The 23,868-nt window shown below is 38.8% G+C and overlaps 1 protein-coding gene across 2 annotated transcripts; it reads left to right on the top strand.

Moving 5' to 3' along the window:
* Positions 1 to 545: 545 nt before the first annotated feature.
* On the top strand, positions 546 to 23,300 carry LOC135666082 (B3 domain-containing protein Os07g0563300-like). Of its 2 annotated transcripts, none has more exons than XM_065177613.1 (12): positions 546 to 854; positions 1,333 to 1,414; positions 1,554 to 1,652; positions 2,330 to 3,141; positions 3,317 to 3,413; positions 6,609 to 6,783; positions 7,693 to 7,769; positions 8,255 to 8,623; positions 11,191 to 11,240; positions 19,307 to 19,420; positions 21,354 to 21,421; positions 22,224 to 23,300. In XM_065177613.1, the coding sequence occupies exons 1-12, from the start codon at positions 706 to 708 to the stop codon at positions 22,814 to 22,816; spliced, it is 2,685 nt and encodes an 894-aa protein (XP_065033685.1). In that variant the 5' UTR covers positions 546 to 705; the 3' UTR covers positions 22,817 to 23,300. The 2 variants fall into 2 exon arrangements, with proteins under 2 accessions (XP_065033685.1, XP_065033677.1); XM_065177605.1 differs by having other exon boundaries at positions 572 to 854; positions 22,221 to 22,959.
* The last annotated feature ends 568 nt before the right edge of the window (positions 23,301 to 23,868 follow it).

The following is a 23,868-nucleotide window of genomic DNA, read 5'->3' as shown; positions in this document are numbered from 1 at the left end:
ATGGTTCGGAAGAGATCGCAACCGTCCACAGTTATCAGCACCCGAGATTCCTATGAGGACGTGAGCAGGCGCTGTTCCCCCACAGGTTGGGCTGAACGCGACGACGACGACGACGACGACGACAGCGAGCGTGTCCTCCGTTGGATACACATGCATGCATAACACGAACAGCAGAACGAAGAAGGCAGACGCATCCTGCGTTCCCATCACCCGCCAGTGACTTTTGCGCCTCTCACCTCAACTTAATTGTCCGAAGCCACCGAGCATACATGTACATAGTACCGCGAGCTGGTGAGGTGAGCACATGCCATCCCTAAGACCAAGTCAGAGGAAACGAAGAAGGGTTTACCGCATGAAGAGTGGCTGTCGCAGTAGTAGTGTGAGTGGGATGAGGGGATTGGGACGACGCCAACAAGGCACACAACACAACGACAACCCAACCCACCCCCTCCCATAACACAAACACATACACACCCACACACACCCCCCTATATATACGCATTAAAGAAACGCCGACCTCTTTATTCTTCCTACTACGCCCCCCTCTTGTTCTTCCTCCTCTTCGATCTCGTCTCCCAAACCCTCCTCCTCCCTCCCCCCCCCTTCTCTCTCTGTATGTGATTCCAAATCGTGGCTTCTTCCCCACCTCTCTTCTAGGGTTGGGTCGATTTGATCTCTTCTCTTGTTCCTTTTCTTCTAGTTGTCATGTCTTCTTCTTCGTCGGCAGCAGTGGTCACAGCCAAGATCTGCTTCAACTCCGAGTGCAAGGAGCCGTTGCCGGACCCCCTGCCCACCAGAAGAAAGGGGTGGCGCCTCCGCTCAGGCGAGATCGCCGACCTCTGCGACCGATGCTCGTATGCCCTTCTTTCCCCCATCTCCTGGCGTGCTTTCCGCTCCTGATGGTTCCCCTCGTATCTTTTCGCGTCGGTGTGTTTCTGTTATTGGATCTGATGGTTTGTGTACCGCCGTCCGGCCTTCGATTTGGTTTGGTTCCCCGTTCGTCATGTGTCGGGACTTACCGGAAATCGGCGGTTTCTGCTAGTTTTTCTTCTTCTTTGGTTGTTCGAACTCAAAATTTGTGTTTCATTTTTAGTGGAAAGTGCTCGTTGGTAATACTTTGTAGTTGCGGACGGTACTTGTGTACTATAGTCTTAAGCCAAAACTTGGAATCGCTTAGCTTTCGTTTTTCGAATAGGATCTTTTGGTCCGCAATCTGAAGCAGGTTCGGAAAAAATTGGCTTTTTTTTCCTTCTGAATGATGATTCTGGGCACATGGCGTAGAACTATTGAGCTTTCCGTGACGTTCTCTAATGTCTATTTGGTTGCTTTCAGCTGCTCGTTCGAGCAAGGCAATTTCTGCGAAACGTTTCACTCTGACGATGGAGGTTGGAGGAACTGTAAAACGTGCGGCAAGGTTAGAAGTTCAAATTTTCATCGGGTTCTCTGATCGATTGGTTTATGGTTGGGTTCACTATGGAATGATGATAACAGAAGAACAGTTTTTGTGTTAATTTATACAACATATCTTCTGATTCAACCAATTTTATTTTCAGCGGGTGCATTGCGGTTGTGTCGTTTCTGTTTCTACGTACGTGTTACTTGATGCTGGTGGAGTTGATTGCGTTGCATGTGCCAGGAAATCTCTTGTCATGGTGAGCAGACAAAGAGGAGTCGTCTTCCTCTTCCAAATCCCATGCATTATACAGAGCTTATCTAGCTCTTTTAATTTGGTGCTTTCTACAATTTTCCCGTGACTATAATTCTAAAATACCCAAGGCTGCAGATAACTGTTGCTACATCTTCATGACATGTCATAGCCATTATAACATTAGTTTGAACCTTCTTATCCTTTTTAATATAAATTTGTTGATGTTAGATCACTGACAGTTATAGGTTGTTCAATTTCTTTTTCTGATTGAAGCATATTTGTCGCAGTATGTCCATGCTGTCTTTGGTTTCATCTTCTTATATTTTTCCTCTGAAAATCATTGGATATAAGCATTAGTGTCTGTCTAGGTTTATTGCGATTATTTTTTCTATATACAAGTACAATCATAAAATATAAGGCTATATTATTTTTGTTTTCGATCTCAAATTAAACTCCTCAAAGATAATGATTCAGATCATTGTCCAGGTCCAAGACCTTTTGGTTTCTTAACAACTGTGCCTCATTTTTCATTACCTACATTCTTTTATGCAAATATATGATATCATTTGCTTATTTCTATCACAGCAGTTCAGCTACAAACACTTAAAAGTAGATCATTTTAATTCTTTTTAATCACTTATCCCTGACTTGGTAACTTAATGTGTGCTCATGTTTCCTCAGGCACCAAATCAGGTAGCATCTTCTCCTATGTTTATGTCCCAACAAGGACCTGAGAGGAGGGAATTTCCTGCTAAAAGCTGGAAACCTGTGAGTGGTCCATTTTTTGGACAGTGGCGTCAAGCACCACATATGTGGAATATGACAAGTGCACAATCAGATCTGCAACAGAGGCTGTCATACGAATTTGACAGACCTAATTGCATCGAAAAACTTGCTCCTGGTGGGCGCTATTCCATTTTAGCACATGAGAAGAAATTTGAGAACATATCTGAGAAACCAATCACTGGCAACCTTAATAACGTTGCAAGAGAAAGATATGCCAATGGCAAAGTAGGTATTGATGCAGCTTCTACATTTGGTGCATATCATGGAGAAGGCAATGCTGATACAGTGCAAGATTCTTGCCGCCTAGTTGGAGATAGTGATTCTGTCTCTACAAGGAAATCGGTGAATGCAGACCCTTGTTCCACCAGCTCTTCTGGTGCTAACCTTGATGCACATCCAAATTCATGTGTAAACTCATTACCCTCATCTGCAATAAAAGAGGATTCTTCATCTCTTGGGTTAGCTGCTGTTTTTCAATCGACAAATTGCTCGAAGGAGCCAACTAGATTTTCTGCAAACCAATCACAATCTCAAACAGATCCTCTGTCGAAGCAGTTTTACCCTCCAAGTGTGATAGATCCTGAAGTACAAAGTCAAATGCGCAATGGAAAAACTCGAGTAGATAACCGAACACGGTCCCAATTACTTCCTCGATATTGGCCTAGAATAACAGATCAAGAGTTACAACAAATATCCGGTGGTGGAGAGTATCCTTTTATATTCATCATCACAACTATGCCCTTGTTTCTATATGTTTTTTTCTTGCTATGTTAAACTTTAAAAAGAAGATTCTTCATCCATGTGAAGATCAGTTGTGGTTAATTAATGAACGTATTGGTCTTGCATTTGGATTTACTGAGGCTTTTCTTGACCAATTACAAGTTCAAACTCTGTGATTACTCCATTATTCGAAAAGATGTTAAGTGCTAGTGATGCCGGTCGGATTGGACGTCTAGTACTGCCAAAAAAATGTGCTGAGGTAAGTCTTCCACGAGGTAAAATCATTTAATGATTTTATTTTTCATGCTTGAATACTCAATGGTTTGAAGTTGAAGTTTACCTAGGATGTTTTGGTGTCATAAATTTGCTGCTGACTAGTTAATTATCATGTGAGACATGTTAAAAAGAATGTGAGGGAAGGGCTATATGCTAATTTTTTGTTTTTATTTTTGGTGAGACAAAAAAATACTGTCCAACTTTTGGTTTTAATGCAAAATATTGAATGTTCTCTTTGTAATACAGGGAACAAAGAGCACATGGTTACTTTGCTGCACTGTTTGAAAAGTATACTTGGCAATATTTCAGTATAATAAAAATACATAGGTGGAGCAATTCAAAGCCACTCAACTATTACTATATAGTACATGTCTTTTAATGTCACAGCTGTCACCTTGTTTCTACAGTTATAGCCGTTTTGTCATTTCGTGCTTACTGACTGTACTTTCCAATAAAAAATGTTGGGTTTTTTTAAGAACTCTGAAGCAGGTATACATTTTTTTGTTCTCACTTATGGCTAGTTAGACAATATCTTGCTTCTTTTAAAATATGCTTCTCGATTGTATACTAGCTTTCCAGATTTTAAGAGTTAGCACTTTTGACCTTTTCCCTTCATTCATTTTCTCTTGGTCTCCTCCTTGGTCACAGTTTTATTGGCCTCCTCTATCTGTGGTATAATCATGTGGCTGACCGAAGATATATATGCTGGCTGGTGGTTTGTTTGTTATCTTTGGCCAAATGCAAAAGGTCATACCCAGTGCATGAGGCTGCTGCCAATGCAGGGTCTGAGGAGTGTTTATCAGTTTGTATTGCAAATTTAGTGATTCTAGATAAATATGCATCAATAAAAAATTGTATTTAAAACCTCAACATGTACCTTTCTATATCCACATGATTAGCTTCTGAAGATTTGGCTTCAGTCACAATGAGTTGGCTCAGTATATAGTATATAATTATATATTTTCACTCTTTTAAAGTTGAAAATAAAACAATGATTGTAGAAAGTTCCTTTCATTCAGATTCAGAAACATGGTTGATTAAGAAAATTAACTTGAAGAAATAAAGACAAAGGACCATTTGTTAGAGGTTCCCCAACTTGCATGTTAATCCTTTTGGGTCATCATCATGCCCAACAGGCATCTACTGTCTTTCACTATATGTTGTAACCTTTCACTGTGTGTGCTTGCTGGCTTCATTAGTGGCTTCAGATAATAAACCTATTCTGGTTCAATCGTTGTATTCGGATACCTAATATCCTGACCATGGAACTAAAAGAACATGGATGCATTTTTTAATCTCCTTTCAGGAAAATGAAATTAAAATGAGTGACAAACCATATTATTCTCTTTTAAATTCTACTCTGCATTTGGTTGTCCTGGTTATCAAATTTTAGAATAAAACTTTTCCCTGGCTTTCTCTTAACAATTGCATTTATATTGGTCTTTTCAGTTCAGTTATGCCTTCTAGATTTAGGATAATTTGGTGAGCCACACACAGTGTAAGCAAATATTTCATTTTCAACATCAACAGCTGCTTAGCTGCCTTGAAGTTATGTTCATACCTGGTACCATTGGAGCCACCACATAAAAAGGCGTACTCAGTACACGAGGCTCCCGCAAATGTGGAGTCTAGGGAGGGCCAATGTACGCAGCTTTATCATTAAATATTTAAAGAGGTTGTTTTCGTGACTTAGAATCTAGTCTCCTAGGTCGTAAAGGAGCAACATTATCGTTGTACCAAGACCCGCCCTCACTATTGGAGTCACCATACAGCCCATACATTGTCTTATTGTTATTTATCACGCTGCATGTATCTTATTGTCACTGACTTTTGCTGTCTGAAAATCAATGACGCCTATGGACCAGATAGCCAAAATATTTATGATGCTTCCTTGTTAGCCTATTAGATATCAAGGTGAGGTGAATCCCATTCAGGAACCTGGTAAAATCCTGCATAAGATATGTTTTAGTGATCTCCCTTGGACTCATATTAGATAATGTACGGAAATTACTAGGCCACAACAGTAATGGTTTCTGGTCATGTGGACTAGTGTGTTTGTAATAGAACCATTTAAAAATTGTGCTTCCAATATGGACATTTTTGTTTGTAATGGAATTTAGTTGCTGCTTGCTGTTCTATTTTCAATAATATATACCAATGTGACTTGGCCTTTTGGTATCATTAATAGTTCACACCTTCTCTTGCCCAAGCATCATATTAGTGTCTATTATTTTAGTCCTTTCTGCAAACTTCTGATGTGCATGTGATCCCTCCATCCTTACAATATCTTTGACAAGTGAAATCTTTAAGCATCTTTGAATCAAGGTTCGCAATACCGTACCGTACCAGAGTTTCGATCTGGGCTCGGTACCGGTACGGTACGGTATACCGCTCGGTACACCCAGGTGTACCGAGCGGTATATTCAGGAGTGCTACAGTGCTACAGTACTGCTACAGTGTCGGAACGGTAACATATGGTCCACGTACCGAAAGTCTATCGGACCGGTACGTACCACCCGTACCGGGCGGTATGGACCGGTACTGCAAACCATGCTTTGAACTAAGAAAATTAAACAGTAAACTGAGCTTGTTTACTCATTATTGGTTGTAAGATATGGAAATTATGAAGGGTTTGGGCAATGATTCACAACCACATAGTATGTGTCTCTTAAACATGCTAAAAAGTGCCAAAAGAATTGTTTTCAAAGCTCTATCTACAAGCAAATGTATAAGTATATTTGCACAGATAAATTTAATGATTCCATCATAAATCCCTGCAGAAACGAACAAAAAATATAAAATAGGCCTACCTCATGATATTGGCACTGTTGAAGATAGTGGCCTGCATGCAAGATTTAAAGATGCTCATATGTATAATATTCTGTGCAAATAGATGAAGCTTTCGTAGCCTTTTGGATCTTATATTTGACAACATACATGATGTACAAGGGTCACATTTCCTTCAATGGTTTTTAAGATTCCGATGCTTTGTTTTAAAGGATAAAGCATCAAACATACTTATAAAATTTAGATAGCACCTCATGAAGTCTTTTACAAATACTTTGTCAATTATGCATATGTATGGTTAAATTAAATCATAATCGGTAATCTGAACTTCTATTGCATATATATAACTAAACAGAGCCTTTTAGTAATTTGAACTTCTATTGCAAAACAGGCCTACTTCCCTATAATTTCTCAGCCTGAAGGACTTCCTTTGAAAGTTCAGGACGCAAGTGGCAAGGATTGGGTGTTTCAATTTCGTTACTGGCCTAATAATAACAGCCGAATGTATGTTTTGGAGGGGGTTACCCCTTGTATTCAGGCAATGCAATTGCAAGCGGGTGACACAGGTATGCATGCAATGTATCATGGTTCTCCATCACCCCACTACATTGCTTCTGCAAGTCTATTATAATACTAGTTTCTCAAAATAGTTTCTTTCTTGGTCATATGTCACCTCAAAGTCTTTAATTTTTATTTACATTTGGGACCGATTGCCTAGTAATTTTGGGTTTTAGGAAAACAGAGCTCCAGAATTTTTTGGCATGTTAACATCCATAGACATCTATGACAGCAGCAACAAAACCATGGCTGCTTTTGGAAAATTACAAGTTAAGCTTGTGCTATGAGATACATCACGTGTAAATTAAATGATAAATACTCCTTTCTCTCTTTGTTTTTTATTTTGCTCCCATGTGTTGGTATGCATCACACTTTTCAAATTAAGTCACTTAAGGGTTGTCAATTATGGTTGCAGTATATGCATATGTGTATGCACATATGCAAATACTTGTATAATTATTTAGCATGTGTCCATAAAAAGATTTTAAATCTCAATCTGGTACTGGTTTCCAAACTGATATAGTACCAATTACCAAGTACCAGGAAGTATACGAACCCATAGTATCCGGTGCCAACCAAAATAATACAATAATGATACCGGCCAGTATTGAACCATATAACATTGGTCCTTTGACAGACCAGGAAATACCAAATGGCACGTCTTACGAATTTGGAACCTTAGTGAATGTATATGCATGCATGTATTCATATATACATGAATGTGAAATAATCACATGCATATATATGTAAGTGTATATATCACTTTCTTTTTTCTGCCTCCTACACATTTTTACAATGTGATAACATACAACACTATTATATTTGGTCTCAGATCTGAACACTTTCTTCCATAACTTTAATTTAAGTGTAATCCTGGAATATTTTGGCAAATCTGAAAGTATAGTGTTTCGTTGCAGTAACATTTAGTCGGATAGATCCAGAAGGGAAATTGATTATGGGATTCAGAAAGGCTTCTTGTGGCTCCAGCGAACAGGTCTGTTGGTGAAAGACTGATTAATATTTGTCAAAAGCATAGAGCTATCTAGAAAGATTTGACCTTTTCATTGGAAGCCTGTCTTAATCTATTGTTTTTTGAGTATTTTTCTTATTTATTTATGTGTGTGTTTTTCAAGCATTTATGTATGAACAAACTCATTCATGGAGTGTGGAACTCTCTCGTTTAAAACTTCCAGATGCTGGTTTGGAGACTTGATTCAGTAGACATGCCTGTTCATGCATGAAACATTTTTTATCGACACTTGAAGAACTCATTGTTTTTGTAATTTCTAGAATCATGATAATTTCATATGTAAAACCTGCGAGTGCAGGATATGAGTAACACATTTTGTTAATTAGATCCAATTGGTGGCAAGTTACTTTATATTGAAGTCTTGTGTTCTGCTTCTTATTGTGATCTTTTTATTTTTGTTTTATTACTCAAAGATCATTAGTTTCTATTTACTCCACATCCATTGACAGGACTCCCAAGCAGTTAAATCTGGCAATGGTTTCTCAACACCTCCAGAGAGTGACAACAAGGGCACCACTAAAGATTTTAAAGGCAAAACAGAATCAAGGAACTTGATCAATACACCAGAGCAGCGAAACTGCTCTAACTTTGCAAACGAAGGTGTGTTACAAAAAGATGGGCTTAGTGCTAGGTCCTCACAGGGTACTAGAAGGAAAGGTGGCAATCTTGGTTCCAAGAGTAAACGTCTACGAATTGAAAATGAGGACTCCATGGAATTAAAGTTAACATGGGAAGAGGCTCAACAGCTGCTCCGTCCACCTCCTAACTGTGTTCCTAGTGTTGTTCTGGTTGAAGGTCATGAGTTTGAAGAATATGAGGTATTCTGCTTTGGAATTCTCCTGCAAGTATGTGCTGTATATACTATATACTCATTTAACTTCTATTTGTTTCTGTTTTTGTTCTTAGTGTGTAAAGTGTCTCAATTTTCTGTAGTTGTTAGTAGGAGTTTATTTTTAAAGGTTTTGTCCTTCATAATTCCCATTTGTTCTAGTCCCCTTGATGTCTTCTCATCTGAAGGAGCTTACATAAAATGCTTATTTCCATTGAATTTTTTCTACTTAGACCTATTTTTGTTTCTTCCTTTTTCCACTACAGCATTAAACAAATGAGGAAAGTATATAACTTTGTCACTCATTGCTTGTTAATCTTAGGATGTTTTTATGATGTTACAATCAAGGTTCGTAATTTTAATCCGTACCGGTGTACCGAGGCATATCGACGGTATGCCTAAAATAAGCTGAAAATCCTCAAAAATATCTGGAAAAAAAAAACTAGGATAAGGTTTTTAAGTTAGAACTAATCACAACATTAAAAAAACTTAATTAAAACCTAATTAAATCTATTATACCATCACAAACATATGATTCAATCCTTAATATACATTAAATATAAACATTTGACCTATTAAGTGTTTAATTTCGAATAAATCAATATTAAACACACTAATCACAACATTAAAGACCTTAATTACTCCCTAATTAACATTATTCTATCATCAAAATCATATTGAACAACATATTAGACATTAAGTCATACATCACATAAAATAGGCTTAATCATCTCATAAATCAATAAAAATCTAGATAGACAATACATACCTCTTGATTAACAAGTTCTTCCTCTTAATCTCCCAAATGAGCCTCCTAAATTTGATCCAATCTACAAATCGTTGCTTTGTTGAGTTTAGGAGTGAAAATGTAAGAATAAAAGAGAGATCGAGTGAAAAAGAGTTTGAGAGAGTTTAAGAGATTGTGAGAGTAAAATAAATTGAAAGATGGAGGAAAAAGTTTAAAAACCCTTTAGGTTGTTTCCAACGGTCAAATCGACCATTTGAAACCCGATACAGGTCGGTAATGGTTGGTTTCGATCGTTACCACAGGTCGGTAACAATCGGATTTCGATCGTTACGGCTTGATACAACCTTATATCGTACGATACATGGTCAAAACTTTGGTACCGCCCGATAGCGGGTGGTCCGCGTGACGAGAAGCTCTCGAACCGATATGTACCGCCCATATCGGGTGGTACACATCGAAATTAAGAACCATGGTTACAATTGTAATTAATTTTTGCTTAACAAGAAATTCTTTTGGATACAAAAAAAAAGGTAGTGAATTCTTATACTAAACATCATTGAAAAGAATATTGCACATGATTGTATGAAATTTGTGCTTAGTCTCTCATATTTAAAGATGTGATAAAATGTTCTGAAACTGAGGTTATGCGGCATCAACTTGACCCCACATGCATGTCAGCGTAGAATAAGATATACATGTATACATTAATAATTATGCATCGTGCCAAGTATAAATCGAGAGATCTTTTAAGATAGTTTGAACATGTCGAAATGAACAAATTGTGAGATAATATTATATAGACAAATAATAAGATCGAAAAAAATGATTGGTATTTGGAAAACAAGAAATAGCATGAGCCAGAGATTAAATGAAGAAAATGAAAAATACTAAGTAAAAATATAAGGATAATAAGACAAACTATAAATATTAAGCAACTAATGACATTTAAATAATGTGGGCTAAAAGGTTCTGTAAAAGCAATAAAAATGACAATGTAAATGGATCTGTAAAAGCAACAAAATGACAACTATAAAAGGCTCTGTAAAAGCAATAAAATGACAACTATAAAAGGCTCTGTAAAAGCAATAAAATGACATTAAAATAATGTGGGCTAATAATGCTGAATCGAAGAGTGGAATCTACTGACTACAGCAGCTATGTGGTTGTGAGTCACCTGGGTTTAGTCTGGCCTATTGGTTGCTGGCGAAGTCCTGTGTATACATTTACGTCCCATGTCGGTGTGTTCTTTCCTCTCTTCAAACTTGTTCCACCAGATGGAATTTTATGTGGCGTTGTTTCTCTACTTGTGACGAGGTACTTTTCCATGTTTGTATCAGGTTTTAGCAAGTCATGTTGAATCCCAAGATGCACACAAACCGTTGGCTGCTGAGCTAATCATCTCAAATCCTTCTTGACCTTGGCTTGAACTTCATACTAACTCTATCTTTGTTAGGATTATTTGTAAATGACAATGTAAATATTGAGCAAGTCAGAATTATATTGTTTGATATCAATATTCTTCAATCTTTCTGTTCCTTCAGTGCATGACACTTGATCTGCCAATTTGGTTTCCATTGTACATATATATTTTTAAGTCTCACACCAGACACTGATGATATGAGTTTCTCTACTAGCTGAGTGTTTTTGCTTGGAACCCAAAGTACATTCTTCTTGCTTTATTTTTCCTTTCCATGAGGTCTTTTTTATCTTCCTGTTCTTCAAAGACCGTTAATATATCAAGAACTTTATAGAATCATTCTGCCAAGTGTACTTTCTATATTTTATGATGATGTGGTTGTTCATGGCAGGAAGCACCGGTACTTGGGAAGCGTACATACTTTACCACTAACCAATCTGGGTAACTTCTCTTTCTTCAAATGTCATGATCAATTATATTTGCATGTGTTATCATGACCCATGACACAAGATTTTCAATTAGTTAAGTTGTCTTCTTGCATTAGTTAGGTTAATATTTGTTTGGTTATGATATATTTTACAGTAAGATCATGCATCTGAATACATTACTAGTTTTTGGTTGAATGCTGGTAGATAGGCTGCTAAAGATTGCTTGATATTCTCAAGATAAACTTTGACATGGATTGCTAAAGATATTTTTTGGAAGAAACAAATCAGCGAGATCCTTAACTATGTAAACTGATTAACTGAAGAGCATTTCCTGTTGAATATGAACAATTGCATATCATTTATTTTTGAACAACTAGGTATTATTTCAATAGGAAATAAGATGAGATAAAATCATTTAAGCTGGTATGAGCATGTGCTTAGGAGATCTCTGGATGTAGTAGTCAAAAAGGATGAAATGATTAAGGTTAGTGACACGAGAGGAGGTAAAGGAAGACTTAAAAAGACCTTAATAGAAACTAAAAATAAAGATTTAAGTACTCTTAACTTAACTAAATATACGACTTTTTATCGATCTCAATGGCCGCAAAAGATTCATGTAGCTAACTCTAAATAGTTGGGACTTGCGATTTTGTTGTTTTTGTTGAATATGAACAAACTTGGTAGGGTGATTGGGTTGATGGACTCAATTGTTAATGAGTTTAAATCTTTGAAGTTAATGGAACTAAATTGATCTCTGGCTTACTTAACCTTGTCTGATTAACTTTATGGCGAACCTAAGGCTGATATGTAATTTCTTTTTAAAAAAATCCTTAGGGTGTTTGGATCAAGTTCTAAGTGGTTTAGTTATAGGCAGAGTAACTAGCTTAACTAATTTTGTTTGATGAGATTTCACATGGAATTAATTTTAAGATTAAGCTATGGAGACAAGCCTTACAAATTAAAGGTTTTATATTAGGTAGGACTGGATATATGAGGTGGATTGGAGTGTTAGTTGTGTGACCATTGGAGTCCCCTTAGATTAGAAGGAATATTTATAAGATAGTTGTTAGGCGATCCAAGTGTTAGGCAATTAAGAAACAATATGTGCAAGAAACTAGTGTATCTGAAATGAAAATGTTGAGGTGTATGTTTACAAGTAAAGATAGTAAAGGAAAATATATTCATTCGTGATAATTAGAAGAATTATTTAAGATGGTATAGACATAATCAAGGAGGTCTATTGATGTTGTGATTGGATGAGGTAAGTCCATTACTACTGTAAATGGTGAGGAAACATAAAGGAAGACCTAAGAAGACTTTACTAGAAATAACAAAAAGATATTTGGGTGCTCTTAATTTAACTAGAGATAGCGTCGCTCAGAGTCCAAAGGATCCATTTAGATGATCCCAGATAGTTGGGACGTTATGACTTGTTGTTGTTGTTGTTGATGATGATGGTGATGGTGTTACTCTTGCTCTTGTTGTTATTGTCATTATATAATTTAGCTTAATTGATAGGGTAGTTCGGTTGTTGATCCAGCTTGTTCTTCTTAAACATAGAAAATGGTTCAGGGTTTTGTTGGGTTGATCTTACTAGGTTTCTCAATGATGCATTGCATTTCATAGAATTCTTGTGCCCATCAATCCTCATGTGGTTATGCTGGCATAGGTCTGTAGCCCCTAGTTTTGGTGAAATTGTGAACCTAGATAAAACAGATGCAAGCTCAGTTATGGGTCTGTAATTTGAGCTGTTAGAAAACATCTCCAGAAAAGCAAGTTTTTGCTACACGAGGATGTTGAAATGGATGTTGAGTTGGTAAAGAAAGAAAGTAAAATTTGCACTAATTAACAAATGGGAATGGTTTGAATTAAATATAAAATGAGTGAATATTGTTTAAAATGTTTTGAATCTATCTAAAGATGTAAATTGCACTATTAAAGCGTGGTGAATCAATTTATATTAGTGGTGTAAGGAAAAGACGACCTTGCCAAATACAATGAGAAGGGGTTTAATGACTTGTAGTATGACCAGTCATTTTCTTCTCAATAGAGTTAAATGGTGGGAGAAACTCACAGAGCCAACCCCAGGTAGTTGGGTTTTGTAGCTTGTTCTTGTTTAGGGAATGTGATTATTTTAGAATTTTTTACATGAAATGTGTGTTAGGACCCTTTTTCTGAGCTTTTGAATAATGTTTATTAAGTCTATTTAGTCCAGTTGTTTATTGAGTCTGTTTAGTTCAGTTAGAGTCGGATAGAGATTTATTTAATATTTATTTATTATTAAGAGTCCAAGTCCAGGTGGACTCTAGGTGGAACTCTATAAATAGTGATGTAACTCTTTCTTTAAATCAATCAATCAATCAATGAAATATTATTCTAGTTTGTTATGACAAACCCTAGGAGGCCAATCCCCTCGAAGCGATCAAGGAGGCCGATCCCCTCGAAGTGATCATGGAGGCTGATCCCCTCGAAGCGATCGTTATCATTCCCTTTTCTCCCCTTTCTTCCACGATAAGACCTTAGGGCCTTATCATTTGACTTTAGGGTCTTATCATTTGGTATCAGAGCGACGATAAGACTTTAGGGTCTTATCATTTGGTATCAGAGCGGCGATCCTTGGCGTTCTCGCTGCAGTGTTATTGTGGCTATCAAAAAAAAAAAAAATTGTGTGAGGAAGGGTGAAGTCGGCAGCCACGAACGCCGATCCTTCTCAACCAAGAAGGAACCTTTACGTCTTGGTCAACGACCACCGTCGCCCCTTCTCCACCGCCGTCGCTACTGCCCAGCCAGCAACCGTCACCACCGTCGCTGCCCTCTTGCTATAGTTATCTTCATCTTCGGAAAAAAAAAAAAAGAAAGAAAGAAGAAGAAGAAGAAGAAGAAGAAGAAGAAGTCGCAGCCACCCCTGCTTCCCCTGCCGGACCCCTGCTTCCGGCCAACCCACCCGCCGCCGTTGCTTCCCGGCTGAGGGACCACCACTGCCGCCGTTGTTGCCCAGCCACTGTTGCTGCCCCCACCCGGCCAGCGACCTCTCCTCCTCGCTTCCACATCTCACTCGAGCGAGAAGGACTGCCGGCGCCGTTTCCCAGCCAGCGGATCACCCCATCGCCGCTTATACCGTCGGCGACGCTGCCCTAGTCCGCCATCATGCCCCCCCTTGGGTTGCAGCCGCAGCCCCTCCTTGCAGCGGTTGCAGAAACAGTGCTTCCTCTATTGTCGTAGCCGCCCCTCCCCCCCCCCCCCCCCCCCCTCCTCCTCCTTGGGTCGCAGCCGCAGCCGTCGGTTGTCGCAGCCCCTCCTTGCAGCGGTTGCAGAAACAGAGCTTCCTCTGTTGCCGCAGCCCCTCGTCGATCGTAGCCGCGCCTCCTCCAGCATTCCTCTTCCCCTCGAGCGCCGTCGTCGCCCAGCCAACCCACCACCGCTGCCAGCCATCGTGCGACAACCGCCGCTCGCCTCCCAGCCGTCGCTCCCCCTTGCTCTGCATCTTTTGTAACCGAAATAGAGCAAGCACAGGCAACTCACCTTGCTGCCCTTATTTCCAACCGCACCACAGTCGCGGGTCCCCTTGTTGCTGCGAACGTCGGCTGCCGTCACCGTTGCTTCTACTGCCCAGCCAGTGACTACGCTGCTCGTCGCCCGACCGTGATCCTCGCAGCCTCTCCCTTACTCTGGTGACAGAAACAAGGCAACTCACTAATTGCCCTTGTTCCCGCAGTGCCACCATCGATTCCTATTCTCCACTGCAACCTCAACCCCAGCCACTTCAACGCTGCCTCTCCCTTGCTCTGCCTCCGTTGCCGCAGCCGCCTGATGCCATCATCGCAGCCTCAACCTGACTATTTAGCGATCGCTCCCGTGAGTCACAACAGTTGCAGTCGTTGCCTTCCAGCCCCCAACGCTCTCATCTCACGTAGCAACTGAAACACAGGGCAACACCTCTTCCTCCTCGGCAGCTTTGCAGCTACAGTGATTGATGCCCTTGACCGACACCAAAAACAGGAGTTGAGATTATAGATTTGCAGTCTTACGCAATGGTCACCTATAACTTAGTGAAAGCACAAATGGAAGCATTGGAAATCAGAATTGAGAACTGACTGCAAGAAACATTTAATGATTTCAAAAAGAGCCTACTGGAGAGCCTTAGCAAATTTTAACAAGATGGGAGCTCAAGTTCTATGTTAAACAGATTGGGAGGTACAGGAAAAGGGCCCCAGGATGGTGACACACACTACCCACGCATTAGGGTAGAATTTTCACGATGGGAATATAAGGATCCGACTAGTTGGATCTCTAAGGCGGAAATTTTTTTTCATTTTCATAGAACCCCAGAAGAATCTAAGGTAGAAGTGGCCTCAATCCAGCTCGAGGGAGATGCACTCCAGTGGTACGATTGGTTTGAAACTGTCTACGGAGTTCCTTCGTGGGAGAAGTTCAAAAGAGGGCTTCTTGTTCGATTTGGCCCATCCGAATATGAGAATGTTGATGGCCAGCTCGTCAAAATTCATCAAACTTCTACAGTGTTGGAATATCAGAGTAGGTTTAAAAGATTGTCAATTCAAGCTAGAGATTGGTCGGAACGACAACTTCTGGATACATTTATTGAAGGGCTTAATCCGGAGATTCGGTGTGAAGTTAAGGTTCGTCAACCCCGCACCATGATAGTTGCGATTTCATTTGCATGCCTGCATGAGGAAAAAATTAGCATGGAATATCATCGCAACAGAGGTGTCAATAAACAGATGATCAGCAAGCAGCACACCCCATCTACTCCCAGTCGAAATCCTATCACTTGCAGACTAACCCAAGAAGAACTTAAAGAAAGATCAGCGAAGGGTTTGTGCTGGCATTGCGATGAAAAGTAGAGTAAGGAGCATCGATGCAAACAAGGGCAACTTCTGATGATTGAACCAATTGGAGAGGAACCGAAAGCTAAGAATGTGGACTCCGATCATGAAGGTATAAATTCTAATGAAGATGTTGGACCTACCATACATATAATGCATGCATTAACCGACTACTCTAACTCGTAAATTATGGAAGTTGGCGGAACTCTGGAACATTAGCTTGTTATAGTTTTGATTGATACTGGTAGCACTAACGATTTTATGGACAGTGAGACTGTTGACCGATTGACCCACCACATTAAAGTGACTATGACAGATTCGAAGTAAAGATCGTTGATGGACGAATTTTCACTTGTGATAGCAAAGGTTCAAAGATAAAATTGATTATAGAGGGCCAGAAGTTTCTTGCAACGATTACTACATTGAAAGACCGACCTGTTGCTTACACTATCAAAAAGTGGAGACCATACTTACTTGATCAACCGGCCGTGATGCGTTGCAGATAGTCTATGACTAAAGTGTTGAAAGAGAAGCTCCCTAAGATTGATGTTGCTCAGCCTTGAGGACAAGGCTGATTTGAAGAGGGAGGAACTGACCATTTTTCTGAGTTTTTGAATAATGTTTATTGAGTCTGTTTAGTCCAGTTGTTTATTGAGTCTGTTTAGTTCAGTTAGAGTCAGATAGAGGTTTATTTAATATTTATTTATTATTAAGAGTCTAAGTCTAGGTAGTCTCTAGGTGGAACTCTATAAATAGCGATGTAACCCTTTCTTTAAATCAATCAATCAATCAATCGATAAAATATTATTCCAGTTTATTATGACAAACCCTAGGAGGTCGATCCCCTCAAAGCGATTAAGGAGGTCCATCCCCTCGAAGCGATCAAGGAGGCCGATCCCCTCGAAGCGATCAAGGAGGCCGATCCCTTCGAAGCGATCAAGGAGGCTGATCCCTTCGAAGCGATCGTTATCATGCCCTTTTCTCCCCTTTCTTCCACGATAAGACCTTAAGGTCTTATCATTTGACTTTCGGGTCTTATCATTTGGTATCAGAGCGACGATAAGACTTTAGGGTCTTATCAATGTGTTCCAGTGAAACCTGAATATTTTCATGAAGTAAAATGTTGTAGGAGCATTTCCTTAAATTGTCACTGTCAACAACCCCTGCTTGTCATATTTTACCCACAAAATGTCAAAACGATACTAGGCATGTAAATTAATTGGGTTCAGAGTGGGTTTATCCCATTCTGATCCTAGACCTACATGTCAGGCTCATGACAATTAGGAAACTCAAAGAAATTGTATTATGCATATAAAACCATTCAATTTTGTTGCTAACTATACATTCAACTCAATGATTCCAAAGATTTTTTTAGCATGTTCTTGTGATTCGGAAATTCACTATGGTGGGAAATCAGAAAACCATGAAAGGGATGTCCACTGGCAAATTTATTGATTCTGATGCTATTGAAGAAACACATGCATTAGCTCAATATTGCAATAGCTGCATTCACATGGTGGGGACTGCTACATCGAATCAAGTGAGCAAGGTGCTGGTGGAGAAGAGTGATAATAATGACCTTTAGTAATTTTTTTGTCTATTTTGTTTGTCTCATTCATAAATGGTATTTTCATTGGAAGTGTAACAAAGGGAAAAAAGATACTTTTAGAAGCATGCATAATCTGGTCAAAGATGAAACTTCTAGAATTGTTTTTTACACATTCTGTACTGGTTTCTGAGTGGTAGTGCTCAAATCTATGCTACTAGTCAATAGAGGCAAACTATAGTGGGAAAGTTTGGAGTAAGAGGGAGAGGATAGGAAGAATCTATTTAAGTGATGGGGATATCAGTGTAAAGTAATTTGCCTTTTATAGTCTTATAGGTACATATCAGGATCAATGAGGCTGAAACCCAATATATTCTAGTAAGAAATGAGTTTATGATATCAGATCGATAATTTTTATCTGAAGTTTGATGATTGATCCATACTAGGTCTAACTGAATCAGATTCTTGATCAGATTGTGCAAATATCTGTTCCACTGACAAGTGTGATGATAAATCAATTCAATGTTCATGCCTTTTGTAGGACAGACAACATGGGCAAAGCTACCTTGTCAACTAAGAAGTGATGCAAAGATCAATATCCTCTATGCCTGTTCTTGGTTCCTTTCAACTGAGTCAAGAACCCATTAAAATGGATTATTGTCCTAATGTTTGGGCCTGAAGACACAAAATAGAATTAAATGTTGAACATGTGAATTTAATTGGATATAAAGCAAGATTATTGGATTGGTGTGTTATGTTTATTTGTACTCTTAAAGGTTCTTTTTTTGTTGAGTATTCTAATTCTGAGTTTTATTGACCTTATCGATCAGAATTGACCTATTTGACCCCATACTGGTGCATGGTACACCCATGATACTCAAGTGATACTGAGGACTGTCATGGTATGTGTGTTGCTGTGGTTGAAATGTACCTTGCTAAAAAGGTTGTGAGCACCTACATATGTTGACCCCTGTTGCAAGTGTTGACCTTTGGCTGGGCTGATTTTTGGTCTATGATGCCAGCATTGTGGCATGCAAAAATGTGCCATGACAGAAGGTACCAGAGGGCCCTCATGCCATGAGGCGACAGCCCTTAATACCGACACATGTAACATTTTTATAGTAGTTTTCTAGTAGTATATCGTGGTATATGTGTTGAGGTTCTACTGGCCTAACGGTGGATCATACTTGATATGATGATTGTTTAAATTTTTTACCTTTTTGTCCATGCTAAATGGGATTTGAACATGGGACTTGAAGATTTTTATTTGATTGATAAAATGGGAGGTGACTCAGGAAGATTTTGTTTTTGAGTTTCTTTCAAGTCACTTCTCTCATCATTGCCAGCATGGAATCAGTACAAAATTGACTTGATGTAGTCTTACTTTGTCATTATACTCTCCTGGCTTTTATTGTTTATTCTCTTTATTATCAACATGATTGTCTCCATAGGCAGACTCTTTGACATCCATGTGGTTTTGTTTTTCTTTCTCCTGATTGTCATTTGTTTTGCAAGAATAAATCTATTCAAATGAAAATGATTACTAACATGATTGAAGATTTCGTCTCAAGATTTTGAACTGAAAATTGTTGTGATAGCTTGGTATAACGGAATCACTTCCATATTTATATTGTCAAGATTAACACTTACAGTTATACAAACCCACTTAAGCTCTGTGCATTGTGTCAGGGAGAATTATCAATGGGCTCAGTGTGAAGATTGCTCGAAATGGCGCCGACTGCCTGTGGATGCACTTCTGCCATCAAGATGGACCTGTTCTAACAATACATGGGATACTGAAAGGTGATATTTAACTTTTTCTAGTTTCCAAATGTGTTGATGAGAGTTGAGAAAGTCATTGCTGATGTCACTTTAAAATTGGAATTCTTGTTACAATAGATTTTTAGAATAGAGCATAGCATAGTAGTTTATTCCTGAATTTTCCTTAAGATATTGTTTTTCTGAAACAAAAAAAAAACATTCATTTGCAATTCTCTGATGTCATTATGCTGACTGTGAAATTTATGCTTTACAAGGTAATGTCAAGCCACTCAATAACAGATTGATATTAAATATTCTTCTGTGTCGATTTGACCTTTTTGTAAATGGTATTTGTGGTGCACTTATGCATATAAAAGAGCATGGGCCACCAAAATAGCGCTAGTGTATATTTCTAGAAGAACTATCTTTTAGTGAAGAAAACTTTGGTGGCCTTCAATCTGAAGTACCTGGGACAAGATAATGTGAATCCACTTAGGTTGCCTGTTGCCTGGTGTTTGATTATATAAGAGAGTAACAAAACACTGTGCATTGCTTCCTAACTCGCTAACGTATAAGGGCTTGTTGAAGATAGTCCACATCATATTAAATAGAATTGAGTAACAAAACACCTATTACCCTCGGGGTGCTAAAACAAGCAAGGGCTTCTGGAACTCGTATTCTTAAGAAGTACAGGTACAGGAAAGGCGAAGTGGCGAAGTAAATAATTTTTGTATAGATAATGATCGGCACCAATGCCTGTGTCCTTTAATCAGGTGTGTTGCTTATGCCTCTGCCTCCATCCTTTAATCAGGTGTAGGTGAATATGCTCATCTGTCTTTAAAACAAAACTGCTCCTCAAAGCACCTTTCTCCTTATCCTCTGGTCAGCTTGGAAACTTTGCTTCCTTTCCTCCTTTCACTCGCTTCCCTTTCATCATAGTCAAAAGGGGCTCTAGGTGCCTTGAAGAGTTCAAATACCGTTCGTGGCCAAATTCTACACATCGAAATAGACAGGTGATCCTCCACGCCTAACTTCACATCTAGGCATTGTCTAAGTTCAGTCTTTGAAGTATAGACCTGAGCCCTTCTTGCGTTAATGAATTTGTGCCAGCAGCAATATGTTTTGTTAGGTTAGTAAATTTTATAATTGACTGGTGTACTATCTGCTCTCAATTCAATTCTTCAGTTAAGTGAGTTTCGAGAACAAGTAAACAAGCAAGGTAAAGAACTGGAACTCTACGACAAGGAGCTCGAGCGGTTGACATCAGAAGGCTTAGACCACAACGTGCTTCAGGAGGAATTGAGGCACACAGAGAACAAGCAAAAGCTTCTGGGACAAGTATTTGAAAGAAAGGAAAGGATGCTTTCATGCTAGAAGGAGCGGAAAGGAAGGGCGCTAAGAAAGTACTCTTGTCTAGTGTTGGATGCCTATAAATCTGATTATGCCGGAAGAGAGAAAGAAGCTTTGGGGCACGCCAGGCTCTTATAAGTAGGTTAAGGGATTCTACAAACTTAGCTGGCATTTTTTATGCAAAAGCAATGACCACATTTGTTGTTTGGTCATCTTTTCTAAGAGGTTTTTGGAATTTGTTTGTTCCTATGATGCCCTAAAGCAGACTCTTGGTCATCTGAGATGTTGTGTCAATGAGATTAAGATAGAGCACTTCTTGCTTCATTCACATGTACTACATGAAAGTACATGTGAGAATTCCCAAATTTTGCAGCACAAATAACAGGGAGCTATGAGATGCTTTGAGATGAAACAACTCTAAACTATCAAGTTGTCTCCCATTTCAGAATAATGCAGTTACAGTTGGTTGTGTAATTTTTTTTTTTTCTGAAGCTTTATTTTAGATTTATTGAATAAATGATTGATCAGGTGTATCTAACTATTATATTAACAAGCACATTTCGTTGTGCTCTTATCTGCTCCACACTCTTGCTTAACTAACATTTGATTTTCTTCCTATTTACAGGTCTCTGTGCTCAGCTGCTCAGGAATTGAGCTTGGAGCAGCTAGCAGAATTGATCCCTTGTAAAACAGGTGAAAACATCTTGCAATGAATATCTTAAGAATGCCAGTATTTCTTAATGAATCAATGCATAAACTTCAGTATTCGTCGATAGTATTAGTAATCATGTAGTATTCATGTGTGCATTTTAATATACTACCTACTCTGGACAACTGTTCAGTAGTGGGTTATGACAGATCTTAGTCTTTTTTTTTTTTTATTAGCTAGATTCTCTGACATACAGGAATCAATGACAGAATTATACCAAGTAACTAAAAGAACTTAAGACTGGTTGCCATAAGCACTGGCTAATGGCACAAAACATAATGTTATGAGAATCATTGCCCTCTATTGGGAGTGGCTTTTTACAGAGGATTGTGTCATTGTCTTAGGTGGTTCCTAATATATAAGTGCCTCTGGTCAAGCTGAGATTGTGAAATATTAGTTAATATCAGCATACCACATTCTGATCAATTGTTCGGTAGTGATATCTATGGGAATCTACCTAAAAGAGCTCTGATTTTTACTGATGAGTAGCATTTTTCATATAGCTTGAGTCTACATCACACTTGTAGGGATGTAGAAGAGAATGCCGGTAGAAAACCACTGCAGCAGAAGTTTGATCCTCACATATTAGAGATTGTATCATGGTGTCTAATTTTTCTCTTTAATTTTAATCTTCGTTGTCTGCAAATTATCATTTTTGGAATCAAAGTTCTTGTGAAGTGCCCTCATAAAATTCAAGAGCTGAATGTCAGTTTTGAACTAATTATATTATCATTCTGTTCTCAATTTATGCATTCAGTAATTGCAATTTCTGTTGGAGTAAAGCAGGTGCACCCAAGAGGTCCAAGGTCAAAGTTGAAACCGACAACATTGAAGTTTCAGATGGGCTGGATACTCTTGCTAACCTTGCCATTCTTGGTGAGGGTGAGAACCTCCCCCCTTCTTCCCAGCCCACGACAAAGCATCCAAGGCATAGGCCTGGCTGTACATGCATTGTATGCATACAGCCCCCAAGTGGCAAGGGCCCCAAGCACAAGCAGAGTTGCACATGCAATGTTTGCCTTACAGTCAAGCGGAGGTTCAGGACACTCATGCTTAGGCGGGAGAAGCGTCAGTCAGAGAAGGAAGCTGAGACTGCAAGAAAGCAGCAGAAACAACAGCCCAACCAATCATCACCAGTGAAAGCACAAGTCTGCAGCGACTCATTAAAATCTGGTCTGAGTGTGAACAATTCCCCTCATAAAGCAATGACAAACGAGGAGGGGATTAGTGACGAGGGGGTCGAACGCAGAAGGGCATCCCCATCACCTCTCAAGGCCCCTCAGATTGATTTGAACATTCAACCAGAGCGAGAGGAAGAGACCTCACCAAAATCTGAGTCTGGTAGCATGATGAGGCTTCTCCAAGATGCTGCAACTTGAACACCTTGAGATGGTTGATACAAACAAGGTGGCTTTTCACTGGAATCTGTGCTTTCTTGAGGAAATGTGTCCTGGAATCATGGGCCACTCGATCATTTTCCTAGAAGTTTAGGTACTGACTGGAAAACTGTGCTATCTTTCCGTATCTTGCATGTTCTATTCTGGGTAAGCTAGAAATCGCCCAATAACCTGCATCCGACCATCTTCCAGTTCAGCAAAACACTAAAGCATGTCTTTGTAGATTAGAGTGTAGTAGTTTGTGGTCTTTTGTTTCTCTTTTTCTTTTCGGAGGCTGCAGAGCATGTTGAGGTACATCTGAGGGATGTCTATTTGAGCATTCATAGGTATGGTAAAATTTACAAAGCTGCTGTGGGTGGGGAAAGTTGTTGTAAGATGTCTAGTTGAGATCAGTGGATAATGTTATGCGGCTACCGATTTCTTACATCTAAATTTTTAAAAAATATTAAAACTGTAACTTTGTGAAGATTTTTTTTTTCTTTTTTGGGTTCAATGTCATAATTTACATTTGATAATTTGGTAACTGCTTGAAGTAACAACTGTTGCATCCTATCTAGCAGTATTAACATTCTCAACGTGTAGTTTTGATCAAATCTTGTACAATTTATCCAGCTGTTTTGATGGCATTTTTCCACTCAGATTAAAATCCTTTGTTATGGTTAATATGTTCAGACATGGTGGATATTTCATAATGTTTTTTACTCGAAGCATGGTTCACTTTATTGGTTCATATAGATGTATCGATTAGTTATCAATACAATACGTATCAAGTCATATCCAACATATCGAAATGGATCGTTCATATCGGTTTCCTATCGGATCGATACGTATCACTCAAGCAATATATCATGACAAACCTTAGTTATATATCATAATATGACAAAACCAAAGCCTGCATATCATATATGACCTATACATTTTGAAAAGATAATTGCTATTAAAACTGAAACACATGGAATAGGATATTTTATGCCTGTTGTTCTGTCAATTCACTTTGCCATGCATTTGTATCCTGCAACACTACCACTATTGTG

Source organism: Musa acuminata, chromosome BXJ1-4 (assembly GCF_036884655.1).
Source record: "Musa acuminata AAA Group cultivar baxijiao chromosome BXJ1-4, Cavendish_Baxijiao_AAA, whole genome shotgun sequence".
Taxonomy (NCBI): domain Eukaryota; kingdom Viridiplantae; phylum Streptophyta; class Magnoliopsida; order Zingiberales; family Musaceae; genus Musa; species Musa acuminata.
This window is presented reverse-complemented; position numbering and strand designations above follow the sequence as displayed.

What these genes read in the sequence shown, in the direction of transcription:
- LOC135666082 (XM_065177605.1), top strand. Translation starts at nt 706, where the DNA reads ATGTCTTCTTCTTCGTCGGCAGCAGTGGTCACAGCCAAGATCTGCTTC. An exon ending in CCAGGAAATCTCTTGTCATG is followed by an intron (nt 1,653 to 2,329) that starts GTGAGCAGACAA and finishes ATGTTTCCTCAG; the next exon opens with GCACCAAATCAGGTAGCATC. An exon ending in AATACATGGGATACTGAAAG is followed by an intron (nt 19,421 to 21,353) that starts GTGATATTTAAC and finishes TCCTATTTACAG; the next exon opens with GTCTCTGTGCTCAGCTGCTC.